At 33.3% G+C, this 27,491-nt stretch overlaps 1 protein-coding gene across 1 annotated transcript in view; it reads right to left on the minus strand.

Annotated features, from left to right (window-relative positions):
* LOC127857286 (uncharacterized) overlaps positions 1-27,491 on the minus strand; it is a 95,190-nt gene that overhangs the window by 17,907 nt on the left and 49,792 nt on the right. The window contains exons 7-16 of the mRNA XM_052393698.1: positions 26,563-26,718; positions 24,661-24,840; positions 23,968-24,039; positions 22,642-22,731; positions 20,345-20,517; positions 19,608-19,676; positions 18,139-18,173; positions 16,755-16,834; positions 15,305-15,634; positions 1,925-1,999 (exon numbers count right to left, since the gene is read on the minus strand). Coding sequence (XP_052249658.1) covers positions 1,925-1,999; positions 15,305-15,634; positions 16,755-16,834; positions 18,139-18,173; positions 19,608-19,676; positions 20,345-20,517; positions 22,642-22,731; positions 23,968-24,039; positions 24,661-24,840; positions 26,563-26,718 — 1,260 coding nt within the window. The remainder of the gene's footprint in view (positions 1-1,924; positions 2,000-15,304; positions 15,635-16,754; positions 16,835-18,138; positions 18,174-19,607; positions 19,677-20,344; positions 20,518-22,641; positions 22,732-23,967; positions 24,040-24,660; positions 24,841-26,562; positions 26,719-27,491) is intronic.

Consider the following 27,491-nt stretch of genomic DNA (forward strand, 5'->3'; position numbering starts at 1 on the left):
CAAGCCACACAGGCTAATCAGGGTTGGCACTTTCTGTCTCAATTGGGTTTTCGCTAACAAGGGACTTCCCTTAAAGAAAATATCACAAAAACATAAATTCATGCCTGGTAAGCCAGTGCAGACAGTACAGGCTAATCTGGAATGACACTTTTTGCACATGCATTAAGCCCTATTTTCCCTGAGCAAAGACATATCCTAAAATTCGATTATATTGACAACTAATTCATAATTTGTGAATGAAGATATCAACATATAAATGTTATTGACAAACAGAATCCAATAGTTTACCTTAAGATATGGACCAGAGTTAATGACCTCTAGAAGGTATTAGGTATATTTCAATAATCAGCGAACATTGATCCAAAATTATATATCTTACATTATATAAACCTTGTTTGCAGACAAAAATAATATTTGAACATCTTAATCTAAGCATTGAAGCCGCGTAGCAGTATAACTTCAAATTTAACTTTGTTTAAAAAAGATAAACATGGGGTAATTGTGGTTTTGGTTTTGTCCCTTTTTCAATTTACAAAATCAACAAGAGATATTTGTGAACCATGTATGCCAGACTTGCTTCAGGGTTGTCTCTGTGAACTTTATCTTAGATATCTTGATAAAAAAATCATAAGGTCATCCCTTGTCAAGACGAACCAGCAAACTAATTTATAAGATCCAAAGAATTCTCTAGATATTGTGCGGAAATCAATTTCATTATTCAAGCCCCTGTGCCCTTAACCATTGACAAGATGACCTCAATTTAGATATGCATTTAACTTTCTGGAAAAATGACCTGACTTTACCACTTTGCATGATCACTGGTCCAGGCGTTCTCAACTCAAGTTATTCTTTGAAAATGAATTTCCAGTTACAAGCCCTTGTGACCTTCATATTTGACCTATTGACCTTCAAATCAATATGCATCAATATTTCCTCCCAAGAAATCAATATACCAATGGACATGATCAGATGTAAAATCATTCTCTATATATTATAAGAAACTGTTTGCCTTATGCAAGCATATTTGACCTTGACCTTTGACCTTGTAACCCCAACATATTGCTCAATTTCCTTTTAAAAGACACTGTCAACTTGACTTTTGACCTGCTAACCTCAAAATCAATAAGCCTATATCCTTTGAGAAATAACCACTTCACCAATTTGCATTATCTCAGGTAAAACCATTCTCAAAATATCGTGAGGAAACAAATTTACAGTGACAAGTACCTGTGACCTTGACCTTTGACCTCAAAAACTAGAAAAGTCCTACTTACCTCCAAAATAACCATCATTCAAATTTGCATGGCTATGCATCAAAGCCTTCTCTAGATATTACACGGAAACAAAAGATCTACAGATGGCCTACAGACCGACTGACAAATCGACCAACAGACAAATGCAACGCAATATACCACATTGAAGGGCGGCATAGTGACTGTAATTTTTTTTTATTATTGCAGTGCGGACAATTCAGATTTAAAAAAATGTACATCTTATAACATAAAATAGGCATTTTGTTTGCTATTAGTTTTGCTTCTGAAATATTTTATACAAACATTCACTCAAACAACAGCCATAAAAAAAATTACAAGCAAAGCAAAAGGAACAATTATGAATGGTGTACATTGAGCAGTGTGGTAGTACTTGGTCAGAAAAGTCTACAGTCTATGTTGCAGGGAGCTAGGGGTGGGATTTGTACAATAATTATTGTGAGGAGAAAATAGTACACATAACATTTCGGAAGTAAATCAATCATAGCCCAACCCACAAAGCATATTGTTTTAGTCTCATTTAACTTGCACAAACAAAAGGAAATGCATAACAATAAATCCAAGCGATAATAATAATTTATGCTAATCACGAGTGCCAGGTAAATGTTGTAGAGCTATACTTATTAAACAGCCAAGGGAGACAATCCACCTACCCATGACTGGTTCAGGTGTAGGAGTGATCAGAGTTTCCTCCCTTACTGGCTCTAGCTCTGATCTGTTGGTGGTATCTGGAAAATATCAAACACAATCTTCAAATTTATGCTCACAAAATATGATTTTATGACTAAACATTGCAAGAGATGATTATCTGGAAAGACCGAACAAATTCGACATTTTGTAAACATCATACATAAGTTTATGACCATAATTGCAACTTTATTATCTGTTAAAATGAACTGACTTAAAGGGACCCTCAATCGCGATTGAAAAAAAAGGGAAACATTCTTAAATACCGTATTTTTTACAATTATTAGTTTATATTAATTAAAATATCACGACTGGTATATTACATTACTTAAAAAAAGTTCATATTTTCAGTATATTCGGTAATAAAATTTTGCGATGTGAAATCGAAAGTACATAGCGAAAATAGGTGACATAACGATATACACACTATTAATAATGCAAGTAGATTTATCATTAAATATATAAAATATATGCAATTCGATACGCATGCACAATTTGCATTCCTGGGTTTACCACATGATGATGATGACCAATCTACTTGCGTTATTTATAGTTAACTGGTAGTTACCTGGTACCTGTACCCGGTAAAATTTATTACAGAATATACTGAAAATATGAAAACTTAACAACTTTTTTCAAGTTATGTAATACGCCAGTCGTAATATTTTCATCAATATATTAAACTAATGGTAAAGGTAAAAAATTTACTGTATTTTAGAACTTTTCTTTATTCGTCAATCGCCGTTTACGGTCCCTTTAAACTGAAGATTTTAACCAAAAAGATTAATTATATCCAGTTAGAAAAACTTTACCTAGGGTGATAAACAGATTTGAATTCTATATTTGGAATTGAATACAATTATTTGAAAATCAATATTAATTAATATTGCATTATAAAGAGCCACAAAATTAGAAAATGTGAATGATGAAATGGTTAACTTTTGAGACATATTTGTATATTGTGCATATATTAGCCAAATGTCAGTTTCATCCGTAATTGCCACAAAAAGTATTTATCATTCAGAATGTTACATAACTTCATACCCTTTTCTTGTGCAATAAGGACCTCCTAACATGTGCATATCATTTGATATGATAATTACCATATCCTTCAGCATACATAACAGTGACAATTATTATTGCAAATGTGTTCAATAAAATAATAATGAACAATACAGTATGTGTTAATGCTATACAGAATACATGATGAAAAGAGATTGAAAGAATAAAACAACAATAAAATAGGAACAGTTTAGGGCATAAACTTACATTGATTTACCGGTAAGTAATTGCCATTAAAAAACCAATATATACCATCTTAGTAATATTTCTTTAACACCTATTACACTTAAATGAATACAATAATATAATAAAAGTTCAGGAGAAGTGGTATACAAAAATAAAGGAAATAAGAGTTTTATTCAAATGCAAAAAAAATTCTGTTGTACGGTCCAAAAACTGATGCATGTACGAAAGGTATGTACACTAACAGGAAATCCCCACTCTTCTGTCCAGATTTTTTTGTCTACCCAACATGTCGATACAATTTGTGTTCTACCACAAATAAGATTAAATGAATCAGAATTCATGCAAATTTGGTTGTTTTAAATTTGATTAAAGTCAACAACATTTGATTTATGGTACAATTTTAAGATAGTTCCAATATTTAATTCATTATCACTTGTTCATATGCATGTGTTGGTTTAAGATTGAGAAAATAAAATGTTTTACATTAAAATCCCATATACTGACTTAAAATGAATCAATTTATTTTATGCAAAATACATATGAACAAGGTAAATTAAATAATAAGATTTAAAATTTCTAACAAAATTAAAGGTCAATATCAATGTTGCAATCTGCTTTATCATGAAACAAAAGAAAAACAGTGTACATTTTAAAAATAAAGTATCTACTTACCAATTCATCACAATTTACAAATTAAATCCAGATATGTTCTTGTTAAATCCAATAGATATATTTTATTATTTTGACCACAATTTACTTGTTTTAGGGTGCAGGCATAACCATATTTATTTAATAATGTCACTTGTCAAATAAATAATCAATGCAATATAAATACATGTCTCAACACTTTTTTAAAAACAGTTAATCGCTACAATTAACAATTCTGCACCTTTAAATTATGCTTTATACATAGTTTGTAATCATTAAACAAAAGTCCCTGGTATAAGGTTCCAATATCACATTTTGAAACTTGTCAGTAGTGAATGAAATAGATACCCTATCATATTTCTATGAAGTAAAACAAATAAATGGGCACAGCCTTTGAATACTTATTGGCATTTAATATAACGGCAATTAAACAAGTGTCTTGAAAGAGATCCATTTTTATGAGGCTATCACAGGTTAAAAGGAAACTTTCTTTATTCTGTTTGTGTCATACAGGAAAGGCAATACCGGTATCTGTTTCGTTAAAAGGAACATATCAACAACTTTCTTAAAATTCAGAAATTAACTTAAACTAAACAATGAAAGTAATATAAATTACAGTTATTATATAATGAAATGAAACCAAAGTTTTTAAAATGGCTAGAATAGATTATTAAAAAATAATTGAATCATGTTATTATAGGAAATAGTGTTTTTAGTACAGTCAGATGTCCTTCAGAGACCAATTCTGCACTTTTAATGTTGCAAAATAAATATTTCAGATTGGGACAAAGAAATCTGTTGAACATTTGAGTTCCTTTAAAATGGTGAATTATTAATTATAACTGTAGCAAACTATTGATCTTGCAATATTAACGGAAGTGTCAGCATATTTGATATTTTGAATAAATGCACAGTTCAAACAAATCTTTATCCTTTAAAACTATACTTCCATAATAAGAAGTTAACTATGTAGGCGATAGAGAGCATACAATGTTTCAACTTTAAATAATCAATTCTTTGATAGATTTCCCATGCAAAATGTTTTTTAAGCATGGGTTTTTATAGAACATGTTGTTGTTTTTTTCAGCAAATATTTGCTGGATGCTGAATTATCAAGACATGTTGGCTGATCAATGAGCCTTCATTAAAAGCAGTCATTTCCTTAACAACTGAAGATTGGAGAATAGTTGTACCTGCTGAATTTAAATAAATGAATTTCTCATCCACATTTAATTACATTCAGTTTCTGCATATAAACTTCATTAGGCAAAATAGATTTCTGTCATTGAAATCCTGATTAAAAAGTGAAATAATTTGTGTATATAAAAGAGCTTTTATAAAGTATTTGTGTTTTATTTAGGTCAATTTTACACAGTTTTCAACAGTATTTCAGTCTCATAACGCCCGTCAGTTTACCAACTAACACTTTTTCTGGGATAGCTGGTTTATCAGTACTCAGTTAACCAACTAACACTTTTTCTGGCATAGGTGGTTTATCAGTACTCAGTTAACCAACTAACACTTTGTCTGGGATAGCTGGTTTATCAGTACTCAGTTAACCAACTAACACTTTGTCTGGGATAGCTGGTTTATCAGTACTCAGTTAACCAACTAACACTTTGTCTGGGATAGCTGGTTTATCAGTACTCAGTTAACCAACTAACACATTGTCTGGGATAACTGCAGGTTTATCAGTACTCAGTTAACCAACTAACACTTTGTCTGGGATAGCTGGTTTATCAGTACTCAGTTAACCAACTAACACTTTGTCTGGGATAGCTGGTTTATCAGTACTCAGTTAACCAACAAATACTTTGTCTGGGATAGCTGGTTTATCAGTACTCAGTTAACCAACTAACACTTTGTCTGAGATAGCTGGTTTATCAGTACTCAGTTAACCCTTTCCCACTCAGAAGCAAAGTAAAAATGACTATTTGCAAACGGCATAAAACCAGCACAGCTTGCGAGTAACTCGCAATATGTTCAGGTTTTAGGCTGTTTGCTGCTGATCCGTATCGTAGGGTTGGAAATGAAGTCATAAAAACTTGAATATAGTTAGAAAGGTCTTAAATTAAATATAACTTTTTAAGGGACTACAAATGCGTGAAACTACCTTTCTAAGTGGTAAAGCGTTAACCAACTAACACTTTGTCTGGGATAGCTGGTTTATCAGTACTCAGTTTACCAACTAACACTTTGTCCAGGATAGGTGGTTTAACAGTCCTCAGTTAACCAACTAACACATTTTCTGGGATAGGTGGTTAATCAGTACTCTGAGCACACACTTCTGCCAGTCAACTGCCCTACTGGAGGTAGGCGGAAAATGGCCATATAATGAATTGCATTATCCCCATAATAGTACCGTCAACAGGCTGGGTATCGAAACCGCGATTCTTGGATTTTTAGTCTCGGGCGCTCTACCAACTGATCAGCTTCCCGGCCAGATACAACAAGTTTGGACGACCTAATTACCCTATATTTTTGGTGATGCTCCGGGAAACAAACATTTTATTTTTGATTGGCCTAATGAAACTTGCATTTCCATCCCATTTAGTATGATATGCATTCCAAGTAACTGTCTGTGATTAATAAAACTAAAATTCCCCTTGCCTAAGTGAATAAAATGAAACGAGTTCTTCCAGTTGATTTAATCATTCCTCTGACAAAGTTATCACTTTATTATGAACAATAATTGGAATTTGAACTAAATAAATTGCACTCTGTAAACATTTGGTCACAAAACAAACCAATAATTGGCATTTAATCAGCACCCATGCAGCCTCAAAATGTTATCTGGTGAAAGAAGTAAGGGCCATAACCTGATCATCATATCTGACAAGTACACACAATAACTCACACACAATTCTTCTGTATATTATGCAGCAGGACAAGTATTGAAGGTCAGTTATTTTCACATCCCTGTTAAACATAAACCTTTTTTTCTAATTACAACATGGGGTCGGAATTTTTAATTAGATATCAAGCTGCAGACGTGTGGAGTAAATCTGAGTTCACAAATACAGCTTATAGTTGATATCACATCCAACAAAATGGTATTCAACATTTATAATGACACATACCCATTTTGCCTGACTAAGTTATTATTCATAACTGTTGAAATTTCAATCACAATACAGTATAAATGATAAACAAGTTAGTTTAATAGATGCCAGTCACATTTCATACACATTAAGTTTCCACTCAAAAATGTAATACCAAACCAATATGAATTATTTGGTGCAAATCACAACAACGGCAAATCAAATGTTATGACAATAACATTCATACTGCTAACACAATTTAACTATAGATAAACATGTATAAAATTAATTCAAAGAAACAAGAAACAACTAACCAATGCAACATTTTGTTTAATCCAACTGTTAGAATAACAAACAGACAACAATACAGGTGAATAACCACACAACAGTGTAAAACATACTTTTTTAGGGTGTTTGGTAAGTGTACACCATCAGAATCATCCAGAATAATAGTTCTGAATCAATTCTTATATTTGTAAAATGTTGATAATGCATGCACTCCACCTGTTCACTAAAATAAATCACTAAACAACGTTACAAAGCTTAAATCTATTTAACTGTTAACATGAGCAAGCACAAATGTCCGTCCCGCTACCAAAAAAATAATTTTAATTTACTTTTAATTTTGTTAATTAATTTTATTAAAACCAACACCACAAACAGGGAGTGTCAAGGCAGAGATTCAAAATTAATTTCAACGAATTTGTCATAAATGTTGTTAAAGACTTGTGTACATTATCCAAGCTCCATGTTAGTAAATACAAAATTCACACCACTCCACACACCAACATTCAATCTACCTTCCTCTTGTTGCCATGGTACCATATCCTGCAGGTCAGAGTGGGTCAAGGACATTGACCTTTGATCTCTTCGGTATTGAACTCTTTTAGGATCTTAATTTTAAAGCAAAAAAAAACCAGCCATAAGTCTGTTATATTATCTAATGACACATGGCTTTTTTCAACTTTAAACATACTTATCTTTGAATATGATGCACAACTATAATTCACTTTATTAAAAAAACACAATTGCTAACTTGATTTCTGCAGAAAAAAACATGTATGTCAAGTTTCCCAATCACTTATAATTATGCTTGACAAAGACACTGAAATATTGCTAAAGTATTGAACAAATATCCACAACAAGCCACCTACTAGATTTGAACTGCTTTTTCAGTATGATACTTCTTTGAGGGAACGATGGTAAGTAAACGGGCACGTTGATGGGCCTCTTGAGTTCTTCTTTCGAGACTGGGTCCATTTGAGTATGGAGTTTGCAAAGATCAGCCAAGCCTGGCATAGAAATGGACTTCTTTAATCTGGAACGCATGAAGTCATGTGCTTTTGCAGATAAAGACCTGGTTGTAAAATCAAAGTTTTCTGTTTCATTCTTTTTGCTTTTTCCTTCAATTTCTTCGTTTGAACTTTCTGTGTTTTCTTTTAAATTATCTATCTTGTTGGGCAATCCTGTTGTAGTTTGGTGTGAACCAAGTAATTTTGAAAGTTGCACTTTAATACTTGGTAGATTTTCAAAATCCAATGGTGGACTGTGCTCAGTCTCAGTTTCAGACATGACTTTCATGATGGTTTTTGCCTTTTCCATATCAAATTCATCAATGTTATTTATTGAATCCCATTTTCTTTGATCAGAGGTACTCCTAGATTTTCTTTCTCTAGTCAGTTTTTTTGTTTTCTTCTGATGACCCTTTCCACTTGTATCATTGTCCATTTTCCTTTCGCCTGACTTTTCCTTATCACTTTTTTCACTTTTGCTTCTTCGTTTGATACTGGTTATTTTCTTGGTTTTACCTTTTCGTCCTCTACTTTGCCTAGTGTCAGTCACTTTCTTGAAAGATACATTCACCTTTGCCTTCAACGCTTTGTCACCTGCTTCTAATTCCGAATCATCATCAGTTTTAGGTGTCTCTGTCAATTGTTCATGCCCAGTAGTCTGATACATCTGTCTGTTGCAATCCACATCATCTGCTTTTCTACTTAGTAAAGAATCATTTCCACTTGCTCTTTTACTGGTTCCGTTTGGTACCAAGTCCCTCACATTTCCTTCAGGGATCCCTGTGTCATGTAACTTTTCATCAGCGGTAACAACAACTTTTTCCTTTTTCTTGATCCACCTGTGAGCATGGTTTTCCATACTGGCCGTATCTGTCAACTTAAATGAACCATCATCATGTTCATCTTTTGTCACTTTCATTCCAAAATTGTTAGTTTCATAATCACTTTCTGCTTTTTTGGACTCCCTTCTCTTTCGTCTCTTCTTGTGTCTTCTTCTTTCTTCCTTCAATTTTCTCTCAAACTCTTCAGGATCAATTGTTTCTATTTCATCTATGCCTTCAAGTTGAGTAACATCAATAACATCATTAAACTCCAGCTCCAAATCTGGCTCAAGGGAGGTGAATGATCCTCTGTCAAAGTCAAGTTCGTTTGAAATAACTGGTGGGGGAGATATCCTATTTATCCCATCACATGCCAGATGAATTGTAATATTTGTTGAAGGTTGTTTATTTTTATCTTTGCTACCAAAGGCTATTGCCAGATATTCAACTTTGTTGGCTTCGCTACCAGATTTTGTTCCAATTTGAGCTATGGTCTGTTTATCTTTATTTGTAACCGTTCCTTCATTACCACTGCTCTCATTCAATAATCTTCTTTGCCTAATACCTTGCAACTCCTTCAAGTTCTTTCTTACTACTTTCCTTTCACCTCCAAATTGTCCATCATTATTATCATCATACATTCCAGCAGTTCTTATCCTTTTCCCATTATCTCCTATTTTTCCCTCAAACCTTTTTTCATCCTTTTGCTGTGTAGCATAATCCACAAGTTGACTCATGTCAGAATGAAGTCTAAATCCAGCGCTACATTGCCTACGAAACAGGCTCTGAAATTCTCTAAAACGTGACCTTGAATCAGACAGCTGACCTATGGCTGACTTTGACCGTTGTTTGAATTGCTGACCATTGCTAATTTTAGAATATTTTCTTTGTCTAAGTTTTTCAATTTCTTCTGTGGAATGCTCAAAACTATCATAATTAGTTGAATCAGGTGCTTGTAGAGTGTTATGGGAAGGGTGTATGCTCAATACTGATGAAAGAGATTTCATAGTTGTATGAGCCTTTGAAGACGTTTTGGAATATGACTGAGCCCTCTGCAAATCTGAACAGTCATGCTGCATGCTTGTAGATCCTCCTACATCTGCATTATCTCCAATGCTCTGTACAGGAATCGATTGCAACTTTCCCTTTTCTCTACTCAAATGAACAAGCCTATGCCGAAATGAACCGATGTGCTCATAAAAGACCAAGGAATCATCAGCCATGTCAGATGCAGTACTAGAATATTCCTCATCCTCGTCCGCTCTGTGGATATTTCCATACCTGCCATGACAAGCGACATTGCGTATTCCAGTTTTAAAAGACGATTCATGCTTTTCCAACATTTCCTGTTCCTCATTGGTTTCTCTGTGCCTGGGTTTACGTAATCCTTTGTTGAAAACAGCAGTGGTAATCTGAGACCTATATACTTCATAAAGATGATGTTTTTTGTTGACTGCTTCAGGTAATTTATTGTTTTCTTCTATCTCATACTTTCTCAGCATTCTTTTGGAAATTTTTTGCTGGTTACGTTCATGCTGACCTTGGTCACTATGACAATCATCTTGACCTTCAGATTCCTCACTCTCAAGGTCACTTAAGGTCAGCTTACCAACATATGACCTTTTGACCTCACTTTCTGTTGATTTCCTGTTTTTCCCAGTGTGGACATCTAGAACATAAGAACTTTTAGGCTGACAATTGTCCACTGACACTATCAACAATTTGATTATATTACAGTAGATCTTCTGACAAAAAATTATATGCTAGCTAGTTTAAAAGATACTCTTGTCAAATATTTACTTCAAATACAGCTCATCCTTTATTTGCATTTATTGTAAAATGTATAATTTTCAAAATGAAAATAGCAGATTTATACTTAACAGTAAATGATCATTGATATAAAGTTCATGATCATTATTATATCAAAAAGTAAGTATTATGTTAAATTGTGTGCAGCACTAAAACACCACTCAACAACAACCAAACAAACCATATTAATACATGAATATATATGTTAAAGTAATACATGTATTTATGATAAAGGCTACATAAAATGACTAGCCCATAGCCTATTTATAGACAGCATGCTGTAAATCATATTTTATAAGTAATATCATGTACATGTACAAGTATATTACAAAACATAGCCAGTAAATGGATGTTTTTCATTTATGTTATTTTGGTTGTTTTCTGTGATTGTTTTCAATAGCAATTTAGCTGAAAACTTATAATACTATCACAAACTAATTTCTTTCGCCTGATCTTTCTAATTTGTATAATAAAACATATAGGTTAAATCCAGATACAGGTGTCCGATTTAGCGTCAAATATTTCAATACAAGCTGTTTTGATTAGTCAAACAAAACGTAAATGACAAAATTCTCACCAGTGATCAGGAATGCAACTGACAACATCTAAAACATCCAAACGGCAAACTCCTCATGCACATCACGCTGTAAACAGTGTACATTATAATGAAATAGAAAATTTCAGACACTGAACTGTGTTCATATTGAAATAGACAATTTAATGGCCATCTAAAAAATCAAGTTATTTAAATTTATAACAGTAAATTAATTACATTTTTTTTACTGTTATTAGTGTGGAGATGTGGATGTTATAATGGGCAACGGCATCCTGTCTATTTCAATCCAATTATTTTGAATACCCAAAAGAATATGAATTATTTGACATTTTTTAAAACAGTTTTGACCGTTGACTTGTTTATGTAAAATTGGGCAACTGTATCCTATTTTTGCATGCTGAACAGCTATAGGTCAAATATTTCACAACTGAGTGTGATAATGACTATGTGATGCTTTAGGACAGATTCTTATTGATGCCGTGGCGTAATAGTTATGGACACTTATAATTATTATAGTCATGGTATACTCAATTAAGTGACCTTACTTCCAGCCTTTAACAGACTCTGAAGGAACAAGTGGCATTTATTTTACCATTACTGCAGGCTTAGCTGACAATTATTTTAACCCTTTGCATGCTGGGAAATTTGTCGTCTGCTAAAAATGTCGTCTTCAGAATTTCTAAAATTAGCATTTTCTTCAATTTTTTTTTAAATAATACTATCAGAATAGCAAACAGTTTGGATCCTAATGAGACGCCACATACTGTGGCGTCTTATCTGGATCCAAACTGTTTGCAAAGGCCTTCATAATTTGGTTCCAGCACTGAAAGAGTTAAAAGAGGCAGTATTATGTGATACTATTTTGCCTAAGTGATCAGACATTTATAATCATGCATTTATGCTTAATCTTTTTCTTAAATACATTATCCTTAAACTTAAAAATACCAAGAACATGCATATTCATTAGTACAAACACATATCCACCACTGTGAATTAACATTCCAATGTGCAATATAACGAAAAATGAACATTTTTAGCAGAATGTGACAGCATTCATCCATATCTATGGAACGCCTCGTCTGTCTCCTGTTGACTCTTGATATATTGGAGGCTTCATTGAAATGATGTGGGTTTAAATCATATGATATGAGTTTAAAATAGTTTGCTGTGTGCTTGCCATAGTATGCTGTGTGTTTGTGATGGTATGCTGTGTGTTTGTGATGGTATGCTGTGTGTTTGTGATGATATGTTGTGTATTTGTGATGATATTCTGTGTGTTTGCCATAGTCTGCTGTGTGTCTGCCATAGTATGTTGTGTGTTTTTCATGGTAAGCTATGTGTTCGTGATGGTACGCTGTGTGTTTGTGATGGTATGCTGTGAGTTTCATTGACATGATGTGGGTTTAAATCAAATGATATGTGCTTATAATAGAATGATGCGTGCTTGCCGTTCTATGGTGTGTGTATGCGATTGAATGCTGTGTGTTTGTCATGGTATGCTAGGTGTTTGTCATGGTATGCTGTTTGTTTGTCATAGTATGCTGCATGTTTGTCATAGTATGCTGTGTGTTTATCATGGTATGCTGTGTGTTTGTCATGGTATGCTGTGTGTTTGTCATGGTATGCTGTGTGTTTGGTGAACTATCCTGCGGGTTTATCTAACATGATGTCCTTTTCATTCGCTATGATGTAAGTTGGCGTTATTTTCATTCGGAACACTCGGTTCTTGTCAAAGATCTAATGGTTACGTCATATGAATGTCCGTCGGTCCGTATGTCAGTAATTCCGTCCATCCGTGCTTCTGTCTGTTTGTCTGTCTGTCTAGCTTACCATGAAAAACACACAACATACTATGGCAGACACACAGCAGACTATGACAAACACACAGCATATCATCACACACACACACAGCATATCATCACAAACCCACATCATACCATCACAAACACACAGCATACGATGGCAAGCATACAGCATACTATTATAAACACATATCATATGATTTAAACCCATACCATTTCAATGAAACCTCCGATATATCAATATTTAACAGGAGACAGACGAGGCATTCCATACATATCGGCTTCAACATTTTTGTTAGAAGATCTGCACAATGATAGTTTAGACCATATTCATGCAATGAAATAAAACAACACTGGTAGGGGAAACAACTCTGTTGTATACCAGTTTGCAGGTTGTCAAGAGTTACATCCCTTTCATATAGTATGGGTGAAATGGCAGATGATCTTGGTTGAAATATTTTGTATTTCCCAACTGAAGATTGTTTGAACACTGGAATACTTCGCCCGCAGGGTGATTTACCCAGAACTCTTCTGTTGTGAATACCTTGATACAAGTATCATCATACAAGCAATATTTTTACCAGTGAACACCATCTTGTTTAAAGAAATTACCATGAAACAAATATCTCATTGAAGAGATTACCTGAGATACACATCTAGTTTGAATAAATAACTATTTATAAAAAAACTTGTTTTAAGGAATTACCAATGATATGTTGTTAAAGGAATAAACATGGACACATTAACATATCTCATTTAAATGAAATACGATTGAATAAATATTGCGTTTTAAGGAATTAACATCCATCAAATACATATCTCGTTATAAAGAGTTCCCATCGAATACTTGCCTCATACAATAATAAGCATAAAATATATATCTCATAAAGAGGAATTACCATAGAATACATATCTTGTTAAAAGGAATTACCATGGAAAAAATATCTTGTTTAATGTAACTCTAATAATTCTAAAGTATCATTTAATTTCTTCTCTGAAAACGTTCAAGTCTTTTTATTTTATTTCTGTAGTATTAACTTGTATGTTGATTACTTATTATTTTTATGAGTTATATTTTAACTGAAATTCCACCGTAACTGGTATAAACAGAAATCCCTTTTTAGCAAACAGAAATCCCTTTTTAGCACACAAAGCTCGGTTCCTGTGCTTCTCTTTTCATATACTAAACAAGAGATGTGTTTGTCAGAAACACAATGCCCTCTACTGCGCCGCTTTGATACATGTTTTTTTACCTTTGACCTTGACGAATGACCTTGACCTTTCACCACTCAAAATGTGCAGCTCCATGAAATACACATGCATGCCAAATATCAAGTTGCTATGTGAAGGGACATAGAAGTTATGAGCATTTTTCGACACCTTAATGCAAAACCTAAATGCAAAGTATGACGGAAAGACAGACAGACAGACGGACGGACGGTCCGATCACTATATGCCCTCCTTCGGGGGCCTAAAAATTAAGTGAATAAAAATGAGAGCCATAATGAGTGTGTTCAAATGAATAATATTTAAATATACACAACGGAAAAACAATAACTTTTAGCAAACAGAAACGAATGAAAGATACACCAGTTTGAATGTGACATTTTGAATAACATGCAAACAAATTATGAACCCAAAGAATTCAGCTAAGAAATTAATCTTTGTTTAAATACTTAATTACACTACATTACGGTTTTTTAGCCAAACTACTTCAGAAAAGTTTAATATAAGTAGCAAACAAACTGATATTACTTATAGGTGAATTGAGTTAAACTGATCATCATTTTTTAAGAATATACAGTTTCAATGAATATTGTATGATCAATAAAATATCACAAGAAATGTATTAACATTTTACGGGTACACAAGTTTCATCAGCTTTGATTCCCTTTTAATGCACCAAATGATGCTAAACATGCAAATAAAGTGTATTTTATGGAAGAAATAATATAAAAGATAGAAATATTCATGCAAATAGGAAAATGAAAAATTGTGAATGCCACAAAATATGATAAAAATACATGTTGTATTTGTAAACCTCAGGAAAAACAAACATGCAGCCGAAAAAAAAGTTTGATGAATAAATAAAAATAAAGTAAAACGAGACAAATAAGATCAAGATCCACCTGTTTCTGCAAATAATGGTGGTAAAAATGATGTTCCTCTTTTGCTTTTCCTTGATTTCAATTTGTTCCAATTTTCAGACATTTTCTCATTTGTATAATACTGTGTAGCAGTATCATAGAAGTTGTCCAAAAAGGTCTGATTGGTTGTTTCTGAGCTGGCCTCATCTGATTGGCTCTGCCATTCTTTCACAGCAAGATTCTGATTGGCTGATACAGCTACAGCTTGTTTTGTATTGGCTGGGAATGACATGATGTCTTCTTGCAGGATGATTTTGTTTTTTGAAGACTTTTTACGACTTTTTGGTCTGCGTTTTTGAGCCTTTCTCAAAACTTCAAGGACAATATCAATAACACACAGTATTAAAACAACATCTCTGACATACATCCAAGCATTATGATGCTATTTCCATAAAAAAAATACAATATATATTTATAAACAACAAAATCAATCAATGAGGGAAGTCATACTAAAATGCATGATAAATCTCTATAATGGAGCTGATAATGCAATGCTGAAATTTGGTTTAAAACAATTAAAGGTGAACTATGCAGCTAACTGAATTCGCATAATCTTGTATTGATTGAAAACATAAAAAAATTATAAGCTTTGTTGTAACTCAGTAAGTATCTCAAGATAAGAAATAATAAACAAAATTGTTAAAACATCAGTTGAAATGGTGAGGATTTTAACTTTGCATAAATTTAACCCAAATTTCAATATCAAATTTAAGTTATTTGTCGAATGATAAAAAAAATATATTTTAAACATTATTTGAAATCCTTAGAAATTAAAAAAATATTTAAGCAATTGCAATATTAACAATTTTAGAAAAGTGCACCAGGAATCCACAATACTTGTTTGTTAAGAAGTTCTACCACAACAAATGGTTTAACACGTTAAACAGTTTTATTTAGACAAACTGTACTAAATGTGTTTGGAGTTTTAATTATTAAGGATAACTGCACTGTTTTCATGCACGATATACTAACAACAACAACAACAATAACAAAGCACATTGTATTAGAATTATACTTCATTTAATGTAAGTATTTACTTGATTATCTGAATTGTGCATTATACAATTAAAAGTTGCATAGATAAACAACATCAATTGATACATCCGGATTGCATTCGCAACAACTTTATTTCAAACATTTAGAAATGCAGTTCCATGGGATCTATTTAAAGACCTAAAAACCCTGTTTTTGGAAAATCAGACTTTTGATATGTGATATATATTGTGGTTCAACAACTGTCCCAACCAATGACATGACTTTTATTTTAAGGGCATATGATAAGGTATGCAATTGAACTAAGCACAATTTAGAATTTCAATGTCAACATTTGTTCTAAAGCCTTAATAAAAGGGGAAATACCAGAAAAAAAATCTCTCCATTCAAGAGCCGTTTTAATAATAAATTTACACAAAAAAGGGACATCAAACTGTACCTGTGAGCAGCTCGCTGTCCAGCCCAGAGTCAGGGGAGATCACAGGCCTAGGGGAAGGAACTCTGTGGGCCTGTCGAGCACTGTACAATTTAAACAAAAATACATGTAGCACTGTGCAACTCGAACTAATGAGCTTCAATCTGGCAAAACTGGGCTTAATTGATGTGTCTTCGTCCCAATTTAGCCTGTGCAGTCCACTCAGGGACTGCACAGGCTTATCTGGGCCGACACTTTACACACATGCATTAAGCCAAGTTTACCATGAACTAGGCTAAAATTATCATTTATTAGAGAGTTCATAGAGTTTCGGGATTTCAGTTTGTGGCATGTCAATACACCTGGGGCCTGTCTAACTAAAAATTGTAAGACTAATTCATGTTATGATCTGATTACTTAAGAAGTATATTGTTTGTACCCAACCTCTATGATTATATAATATCAATAATTCTACACAATTCCTTTCAATTGTTTGTAATTTTTTTATTGAAGGAACATATTGGTAATTTAAGTCTACCAGTTGCGAGCTAAATATTCAGTCATAATTTAAACTCAATTTGATTTTAGATCTTTGATATGACAGTTTGAGTCATTGAAATTAGTAGTTTCAACAAGTAAGCTGGAATTGTTAATAAATGCAAGCAAACAAAAATTCTCAGAATATCTGAAAAATTCTCAGAATATCTGTATCATTTTGAGAACTTGAGGAAGCAATATTTCCTTAACAAAATACTGTAAAAAGCTTATAGCTATAAGCTAAGGCTCATGTTTACTTTGGTCACTAAAACCATCAGTGCATGAACGACTATGCAAAATTTCTGGGCAAATTTCATTCATAATCAGGTGCATAGATAGGTCAAATAATTATTTATTAATAACAGAGGTGAACTTATTATTAACTTAATGAACCATTTAATTTCTGTTTTTTTTTATCATTATCAAACATACATTTTTAATTCATCCTTACATGATAAGTGCTGTGATAAAATCAATATTTTTAAAAACAAATCCCAAAGTTCACTATATTAAGTGGTGGATGTTATGCATATATATGCCATACTTTTGGCAGGCAAAAACCTGCCAGACATGTTGAAACTGGGACAATCCTGTAGACAGCGAAATGTTTGGTATGCGTGCTGTAGGCTCACACCACATCACATTATATGTTGTGTAAATAGACCATTGCAGGTGTTCATTTTCAACCAATCTACATGTAGTATCTCAATATGCATTTTCCTTTTGTCCTTATAGATTGAACTCAAAAGAATACCAACAAAACTTAATGCCATGTGATTTGAGATCAATTTAGCGAATAGTATAAAGTTGTAAGACATGAGACAATTTTAATGACATTTTGATACTGTGTATAATTGCAATTATAACTTACGGTGAATTACTCTTGGTGCCCTTTGTTGCATGTGACTGAAAAAAACAAAGCAATTTCCGTTAAGATTAATTTTACTTTTTGTGAAATTCTTTATTACAATATACACAATTTGATTTAATATTGTACCTGAATGGGAAAAGAGAAGAAACAAAATGATAGAATAATTCACAAAAGTCACCTCAAAATCAGTCTTTACTTTATCTTGTTTGAGATAACTTGAATTAGTGAAAAGTAAAAACAATTCTTTATTGTTGCAAAAGGCAAGTAATAAATTTTGGTCATGTATTACGTCCAAACTATACTCTTCTACAATAAGACACACTTGTATGCTGATGTGGTCAAGATTCACACAACCATTTATTTATTATTAAATAATTATTATTTCACGCCCATAATATATACCATTCTTTTCATCACCATGTCTAATAAGCATTTATCTACACAGCCATTAGCCCGTTACATGTCTTATGTATGTTGTTTGGCTATGAACTTATGTATTTGCCAATAAAATTGACTTGACTCAGTGCAAGTAACTTGAAAACATCATAGAAATCTATCCACAAATTAATTTTTGTCTGAGATTGTTGGCCCCGATGTCCCAATTTTCACATTTCATCCTACACGGGTGCTAAAAGGACTTTGAGAACTGTATTACCGCTTCTCTTACGATGATATTTTCATTAATATATTAAATACAAATCAGTGTATTTTTTTCACCATTTTGGGAATGGGGCAGGGTCCCTGTGGATTGGGAAAATTCGCGTCATTTTTTACTCAAATTTGGAAATTAATGTTGTTGATTTAATGCTTACAAAAACTTTAAAATTTATAATAAAAGTTATTTCAATATTATATTTTCTAAGGTTCTACTTATGGAGCTGGAGTTGGAGATAGACATGTTTAGACTTATTTAAACAAAATCTTGTTTGGAAACTGTCAATTGGAAATTTTTAGGTCCAATTTGGGTAAAATATATACTTTTTCCATAAAAAAAAATTAGGAATGGGTCCCCCTACTGGACCCTAATTTGAACGAAAAAAACACACTGCAAATTGAAGAAAAAAGTCATCGAATACTTTTTAATAACATTGCAATTGAATCATAAAACATTAAGACATATGACAAATTAAAATGATTAACTAAATTATCTCAAAAAGAATATATTTGTCCCGGAATATTGCCTAAAATTCACAAATGAAGGTTTCCAACAAAGATATTAAAAAAAATTGTTTAATAGCAATACTTATTTCATTTTCATCTCTATAAGTTGAACCTTAATGAATATTATACCGGTATTTAATACACTTTTATTCTCAAATGTAAAGTATTTGTAGGCAAAAAAAAACAAGAACAAATTTCTCAATTTTAGTAAAAACAATGCAAATTTGTTAAATCCCTAAGGCTCCGGCTGCAATTCATAAAACATGGAAAAAATATCTGCCTGGGTTTTCATTTAGAACAATACTTACTTTTGGAGGACCTGACCAGAACTTGGTAGTTTTCGTGTCCTTCCTCTTGAGCTCAAACTTCTTGGGTTCCTTCAAGCAGAGAAGCAACAAAATGAGAGAGGTACGGGGAATTGCATGTGCCTAAAGTGTTGTCCCAAATCAGCCTGTGCAGTGCGTCTAAATTAAAACCTTGCACCACATGATTGCCGATGTCTGAGGAACAAACATGTTGACATATATAAAGAGTTACAATCGCACCTATCATTTTTAAATTTCATCTAATGCACTTACAAGAGGATTATTATACTTTCTATGCGCAAAACAACTTGAATGATAATACAAATTATTTATTACAATGGTGTTCAATATTATAAAATTTTGATTTATTTATTTACAATAAAATTATTAGATTTGGTTGGGAAATATATTCTTATATATTAAGATAATAAAATTGTCAAGAAATCAAAGACAACTACTATATATAATAAATGGTTTGAGTTTGAAACTCTTGTTCCTGCAACCATTCTTCAATGAGATACAATAGTTTCTCCAACCATACGTAATTGCTAAACCTAAACTATATAAACATTAACTATTATACCTTCCAGGTAACATCCACACTCCTAAAGTCCTGAAACTGACTGTGTTTCTTATCACTCGTCGCTGTTTTAATGGTAAAACTTGTAAAATAAATATTTATTTATTTATTAAAAATGCTAAAAAATGGTTGGCTACGTAAAGCCATAAAGCCATCATACCTTCCAGGAGACATCGCCCCCCTTGAAGTCCTTGAACTCTGTCAGTTTCTTGTCACTCTTCTTGATATCTAGCCCCTTGCCCTTTGGTAGGGTGTACTTCCTGTCCGTGCTGAATGGAGACCGAGCCTCAATACGCCTCGTTGGAGACTTCTTCAGCTTGAACGCTGGCGGGGCTGAAATTGTTTGAACATTTCAGCTGTGTTTTGGGAAAACTGGGCTTAATACACGTGCGTAAAGTGTCATTCCAGATAATCCTGTGCAGTTTACACAGGCTAACCAGGGACAACATCTTCCCTCTACACTGGATTTTAGAAGAGACATCTTTTCAACGAACAATTCAAAAAAAGCGAAAAATACTATCCCTGATAGCCTGTGTGGACTGCACAGGCTTATCTGGACTGCACAGGCTAAACTGGGAAAACAGTTTATGCACATGAAATAAGCCCACATGTTTACATGAATTAGGCTCATTTAGTTAATGTTTCATGATACATGCTGATATATTCATCAATATACTCTTCATAAATCTTCTGACCCCAGTGGTAGGGCCAATTAAAGTCTGTGGATAAGAATGCAGCAAAATCTGGCGTATACCTAGAAATTTGATACTATTTGGAGTAAATATTTAACATTGTATCATTATTGTTCGATATAATATTGTAGAATATTGTATAATATTGTATAAATTATAATTGGGAAAAATGCAACAATTGTGACTATGTTATGACATAACTAATATTTCCTATCGTTAAAAACCAGCAATTTACCTAGATGCATACAATCTCTATTTGATTATTGTTGAAACCAGCTTACCAAAATATGAATTCATTGAAAATCTGTGATTGACTATAAAACAAGAGGGCCATGATGGCCCTGAATCGCTCACCTGACTAACCAAATACAATCCCAACCCAGATTTCATCAAGATAAACATTCTGACCAAATTTCATAAAGATAAGATGAAAACTGTGACCTCTATTGTCTACACACTGTTTTTCTATTTTTTGACCTAGTGACCTAGTTTTTGACCCCAGGTGACCCAAATACAATCCCAACCCAGATTTCATCAAGATAAACATTGTGATCAAATTTTTTAAAGATTGGATGAAATCTGTGACCTCTATTGTCTACACAAGGTTTTTCTATTATTTGACCTAGTGACCTAGTTTTTGACCCCAGATGACCCAAATACAATCCCAACCCAGATTACATCAAGATAAACATTCTGACCGAATTTCATAAAGATTGGATGAAAACTGTGACCTCTATTGTCTATACAAGGTTTTTCTACTACTTGACCTAGTAACCTAGTTTTTGACCTAGTGACCTAGTTTTGACCCCAGATGACCCAAATACAATCCCAACCCAGATTTCATCAAGATAAACATTCTGACCAAATTTCATAAAGATTGGATGAAAACTGTGACCTCTACTGTCCACACAAACAAATTGTTGACGGTTTTTCTATTATTTGACCTAGTATCCTAGTTTTTGAACTCAGATGACCCAAATACAATCCCAACCCAGATTTTATCAAGATAAACATTCTGACCAAATTTCATAAAGATTGGATGAAAACTGCCACCTCTATTGTCTACACAAGGTTTTTCTATTATTTGACCTAGTTTTTTACCTAGTGACCTAGTTTTTGACCCCAGATGACCCAAATACAATCCCAACCCAGATTTTATCAAGATTAACATTCTGACCAAATTTCATAAAGATTGGATGAAAACTGTGACCTCTACTGTCTACACAAGGTTTTTCTATTATTTGACCTAGTTTTTGACCTAGTGACCTAGTTTTTGACCTGACCTCTACTGTCTACACAAGGTTTTTCTATTATTTGACCTAGTTTTTGACCTAGTGACCTAGTTTTTGACCCCAGATGACCCAAATACAATCCCAACCCAGATTGTATCAAGATAAACATTCTGACCAAAGTTCATAAAGATTGGATGAAAACTGCTAGCTCTATTGTCTACACAAGGTTTTTCTTTTATTTGACCTATTATGTGACCTAGTTTTTGACCTAGTGACCTAGTTTTTGACCCCAGATGACCCAAATACAATCCCAACCCAGATTTCATCAAGATAAACATTCTGACCAAATTTCATAAAGATTGGATGAAAACTGCTCTACTGTCTACACAAACAAATTGTTGACGGACGCACACATGCACGCACACACATACGGACGCCGGACATCACACGGTCACATAAGCTCACCATGTCACTTTGTGACAGGTGAGCTAAAAACATACATTAAACATAATTGGCAGCATTTATTCACATACTTTTATAAAGTCGTTGCTTTCTACGTCCACGGCTGGTTGTTTCACCCTCAGTATCTTCATTGCTGGAATCTGTGTCAGTGACCCTTTCTCCTGCAAACATTTGCACATTTAAAAAATGAGCCTCGTTCTGTGAAAACTGGGCTAAATTCATTTGCATAAAGTATCATACCAGATTTGCCTGTTTGTGGAAATTTTCTTGTGAAGGAGGTCTTTCCTACACAAAAATCCATTGTAGAGTAAAGTGTTGTCTCGATAAGCTTGTGCAGGCTGCACAGGTAAATCTTGCGTTACAAATTAAGCACATGCAGTTTTCCCGGAACAAGGCTTATATAATGTCATGTTTCCTGCTGTATCAGCACAAAACTGTTGCATTTTAAGGACACGTCATTATCAAACACCGCAGTTTGGCATTCAGTCTTCTTTTTTTTGTATTCTTTTTCCAAAGAACAATTTCAACAAACAAGATGCCTAGATAACTCACTTGAGTAATGTTTTATTAAAAAATGAAGTGTGCCAATATAAATAATGAATTTAAAGGGGTCAAATAAGCAGGGCTTTTTCCTGGTTTTGAAAAGCAGCCCTGAGCCCCTAACTTTGTGAAAAAATTAGTTACAAACTTTTCAAAATTTTGAAAAAATGAGTCGCAAACTTCTAAAAAAAACGAGTTGCAACCTTGTAAACATTTTGAAATTCAGTTTGTTAAGAAGTAGTATAGTAAAGCATAATTAATACTTGCACCATATTAAAATGCACTTTAATAATGTATTAAAATATTTTTTTTATTGGCTGGACACTTTCTTTCAACACATAACCACTTACATATAGATCCACACTATTATGACAGGTAAACTATATCTCAACCCATACAAAAGCCTTAGTCCACTGTCAATATCTTGTCTGGCTAATGTAAAACATGATATCTAATTAAAACAAATTATTTTGAAATGGCCTTTTTTTGACAGTTTTTAGCCAATCAAAGTCCAATTTTACAGCTAAAAATGATCGTTTTTGTTAAGTCATGTGGCCATGCTAGATTTGTGGAATGTCTGTGTTGAAATTGTGAAATGGCCGTCCACGGACATTGTCTAAGGATAAAAAATGGTCCTGATGAGTGTGTTGGATATGGTTGTGCATTAAAGAATGGGATGCTGATAGCTTTGAAATATTTAAACATAACATAGTGTCTTTAAAATGAATAAAATCACAGCACATGTTTAAAACTTCTTAAAATGCTACAGTCGCCAATAAAATATAAAATCACACATCTCTTCAATAACTTTTAATATTAAATAAAAACAAGCCAAAAAATCCTATAGATGGTGTTACCTGACTCATTCTTTCTGTATTTACGAATGCGGTTCCCATCTTCGTCATAGTTGTGATCTCTTTTTGCTTCATCTGTTTATATAAAACAAAAAACATGGCACGATTCGAAACTACAATTGACTTCCAACAAGAAAACTTCCAGCCATCCAAGCAGTCTTTGTCTTTGTATCTGTATGGTGGTACATGTAATTTGTGATTAGTTATTTTAAAATTTCATGAAGAATGACAAAGTCACAGTCTGGGTATATGGCCACCGGAAAAACTTTGCAAAACCGAAATTTCTCAAACTCAAGTACTCTTTTTCTTGAAGATGTGCTTCTTTGAGATAAAGCATGTGATAAAAGTCTTATTTTTTATTTAATAATTGATTATTTTTGCTTACTAAATGCGTTTTTTTCACTATGAAATTCGTTAGCAAAGTTGGTCTTCCCATGGGATTTTTCGTTTGCTGCTATGCTGGTTAATGGTAACATTTGACCTTTCCCATCTTACTGTAACCTATACCATTGAGGTATGATGACAGATATTGCACGCAAAACATTGTCTTTTGTTTTGGTCATTTGCAGTGAGTCGATCTAAAACTGTGCGATAAACAACAAAGTTAAAGTCCTCACAAGCTGGGACGTATTCATGACAATTGTGATTGCTGTATTGAGCCTTTTGCAATGCAACTCAACAAAAAGTAAATCAAACCTTCGATGGCCTCAGAAGTGTCCTTTCCATCATGTCTCTTCTTTTTCTTCCTCTGGGGTTGATCGCTGTGTGATGGAACAGCCATCCTTTCATGCTGTTCCATCTCACTCTCCACAGTTGAGCCATAGTGACCTTGGTAACCCTCAAGGTCACTTTCAGTGCCACCCTCCTGACCTTGACCTTTGTGATTTAAAGCACAAAATTATCAAACACCTTCACCTTCATCATCTAAAGGTCAACTTAACAACAAACCTTCACATAAATTATTTAAAGGTCAAAGTAATTAATTAAATGATTGAAAGGTCAACATTATTAATGACCTTGACCTACATCAATTATAGGCAAACATAGTAACCTTTCACCTGATATTAAGTCAACATAATAAATAATAATAAATGCTTAATATTTAAAATATTAAAAGGCAATAAAATTAGGTAAACTGAGTTATGAACAAATCTGTAAATAACAATGGCTAGACTTTATAAAGAAAATGTCTCAGACACATTTATTTAACTTTCATTAAATAAAACCCCATCTTATCAGAACATTATTAGAAATCTGGTCGGAAATTCAATGCTTTAATCTAACAAAAATCTCACCACAACCAAATTTAAGCAATCACATCTACAGTTTAAACCCGATGGCTAGAACTCGCCCGGACAGACAAAAAAAAGTTCAAGCCATCCAGAATTTGAGCCAACCGATTTCTAATATACTTATGTTTTTTTTAAAGAATTTTCATATTGCCCAAACTCTGTGCTACTTTCTGCATTCTAATTTAAAAGACCAAAATATATACTTAACACTTTTATTAATAAATACTTTAAACTTATTACACATACAATCAATCAAATATCATATAATAAATGTATATTATATTGGCAAGTATTTACGCTGCACATTTTCAGACACATAAGAAACATCACTAATAAGACTATTGCCAAGCAATAAAAGTCACCTACTGGTGAAACTCATCCATTTTCAGCAATATTTCTAGTCCATTTGTTACAATAGCAACCAGAATTCTTGACGTAGGAACAAAGTGAAATGACGTGCATAATCTCCATATTGCCATCTGTCAATGTTTCAAGTTTCATGAAAAAATATGAAGTTATCACAGGATCCAGAAAAGTGTGACAGACTGACTGACTGACTGACTGACAGACACACAGAGCGTAAACTATCAGTCCCCTCCGGTTTCACAGGTAGGGGACTAAAAAACAATACATGCATCAGTGCATAAGCACTTGTCTATAAACACATTGCTAATATATTTAACAGCACTACATGTATTTATTTGTTGCGTGTTTTTCTTTTAAATAATGACATGATGTCAGCCAGTGTTTTGTTCATGTTGTTTAGATTCAAAATGATCTATTACATTAAGTTGACATTGTACAAGTGGTGATACAGCCGTCCCAGCCATAATTAAACTGTATCTACAAAAAGGCCAGATTTTATACAAAATGACATCCATTTCTCAATCAATAAACAATTAAGTCGATGACATGTTTGCAATTATGGCATGCCTTTTATCAACCTCTTCTTATCAGTTAACAGCTTTAACACCCGAAGCAAGTTCGAGCCAAACAGACAAGAGAACGTGTGAAAATGGTGACAGTGACTGTAAAAATTGTTCAAGGCATCTGACATTTCGACCCTTGTGAATTTTAGCCATCCAACATAAATTTATATGAACATATAGCAATTAAAAATTGTTGCTTTGAGGACAGCTCGAGCCAACTGGAAATTTGAGGAAAGCGAGTTCGAACCAATGGGTCTCAACTGTACATCCCCATTTACATGAGCAGCCCCTCATGCAATACCCTCATATATATTTTCAACTACACCTTAACAAACGGATAAATTCTAGCCAATTGTTGATTAAAGATAACAACTCACCGTGACCATATTCAGCCCCATCTCCATCCCCTGGATGATGACCCCTACCATGGTCCCTCTTTCCTGATTGATCTTCACCTTCAAGGTCACCTTTGAGGTCACCAGCAATTGCTACATGGTCGTCTGAGAGAACACCATCTCTCAATTCGCCTTTACCTGAAAAATTGAATATTGAATAATTGACCTTAAGCAATTCCTGTATATTTGTTTTTTTTCCATTAAACTTGAACTCTTTAAACTTTACATTATTATGTCCAACTTTTTTTTGGAACTTTTGTACTGCTATTGTCATAGGGATTTGATCTGTAATCACAAATGATGCCATTGAAGAAAAAATGGGCATATTTAAAAGCACTAAAATTTAACAAACAAAAACTTGATATTTGTTTTTCAAATTCAGCCTTATTTTCTTTTTTTGATTATGCAAAATGTCTGCCCTAAGTTCTGATCGGAAAGTTTTCCCCTAATAAGAAAATTGTTCTCCTAAACAGAAATTCACCCCTTCATTTATTGTTGTTGTCAAATGTAAACATGAGCAGCTGCTGTTTTCCCCATGAGTACTTACAAAGCGCCTTGAGTAGTGGCCCAATGACATCAGACTAAACAAATGGTTCCTGAATTAAGTGGTACATACAAGAGTTCCAAAGGTCATTTTTCCACAATGGCATACAATTAAAAAAATAAATAATTATTCCCAGCTTTAATGTTGGTAATTCGAGCTAGACGTCTTCATATAGAAAGTATTGGTACAGATGCAGAGGGATGTCATGTTCAAATTGTCACAGATAAAGTAAGTATTTTACAACAAATTTACATCATTATGAATAACTTTGCCTCAAACATTTGTGTCAATACCAAGACAGGGCTTCAATTTAACTTTCTTTGCAACTGGCATATTTGTGCGACTATGACTTTTTTGTTCAACTCAC

The sequence above is a fragment of the Dreissena polymorpha genome, chromosome 14 (genome assembly GCF_020536995.1).
Source record: "Dreissena polymorpha isolate Duluth1 chromosome 14, UMN_Dpol_1.0, whole genome shotgun sequence".
NCBI classification, from domain to species: domain Eukaryota; kingdom Metazoa; phylum Mollusca; class Bivalvia; order Myida; family Dreissenidae; genus Dreissena; species Dreissena polymorpha.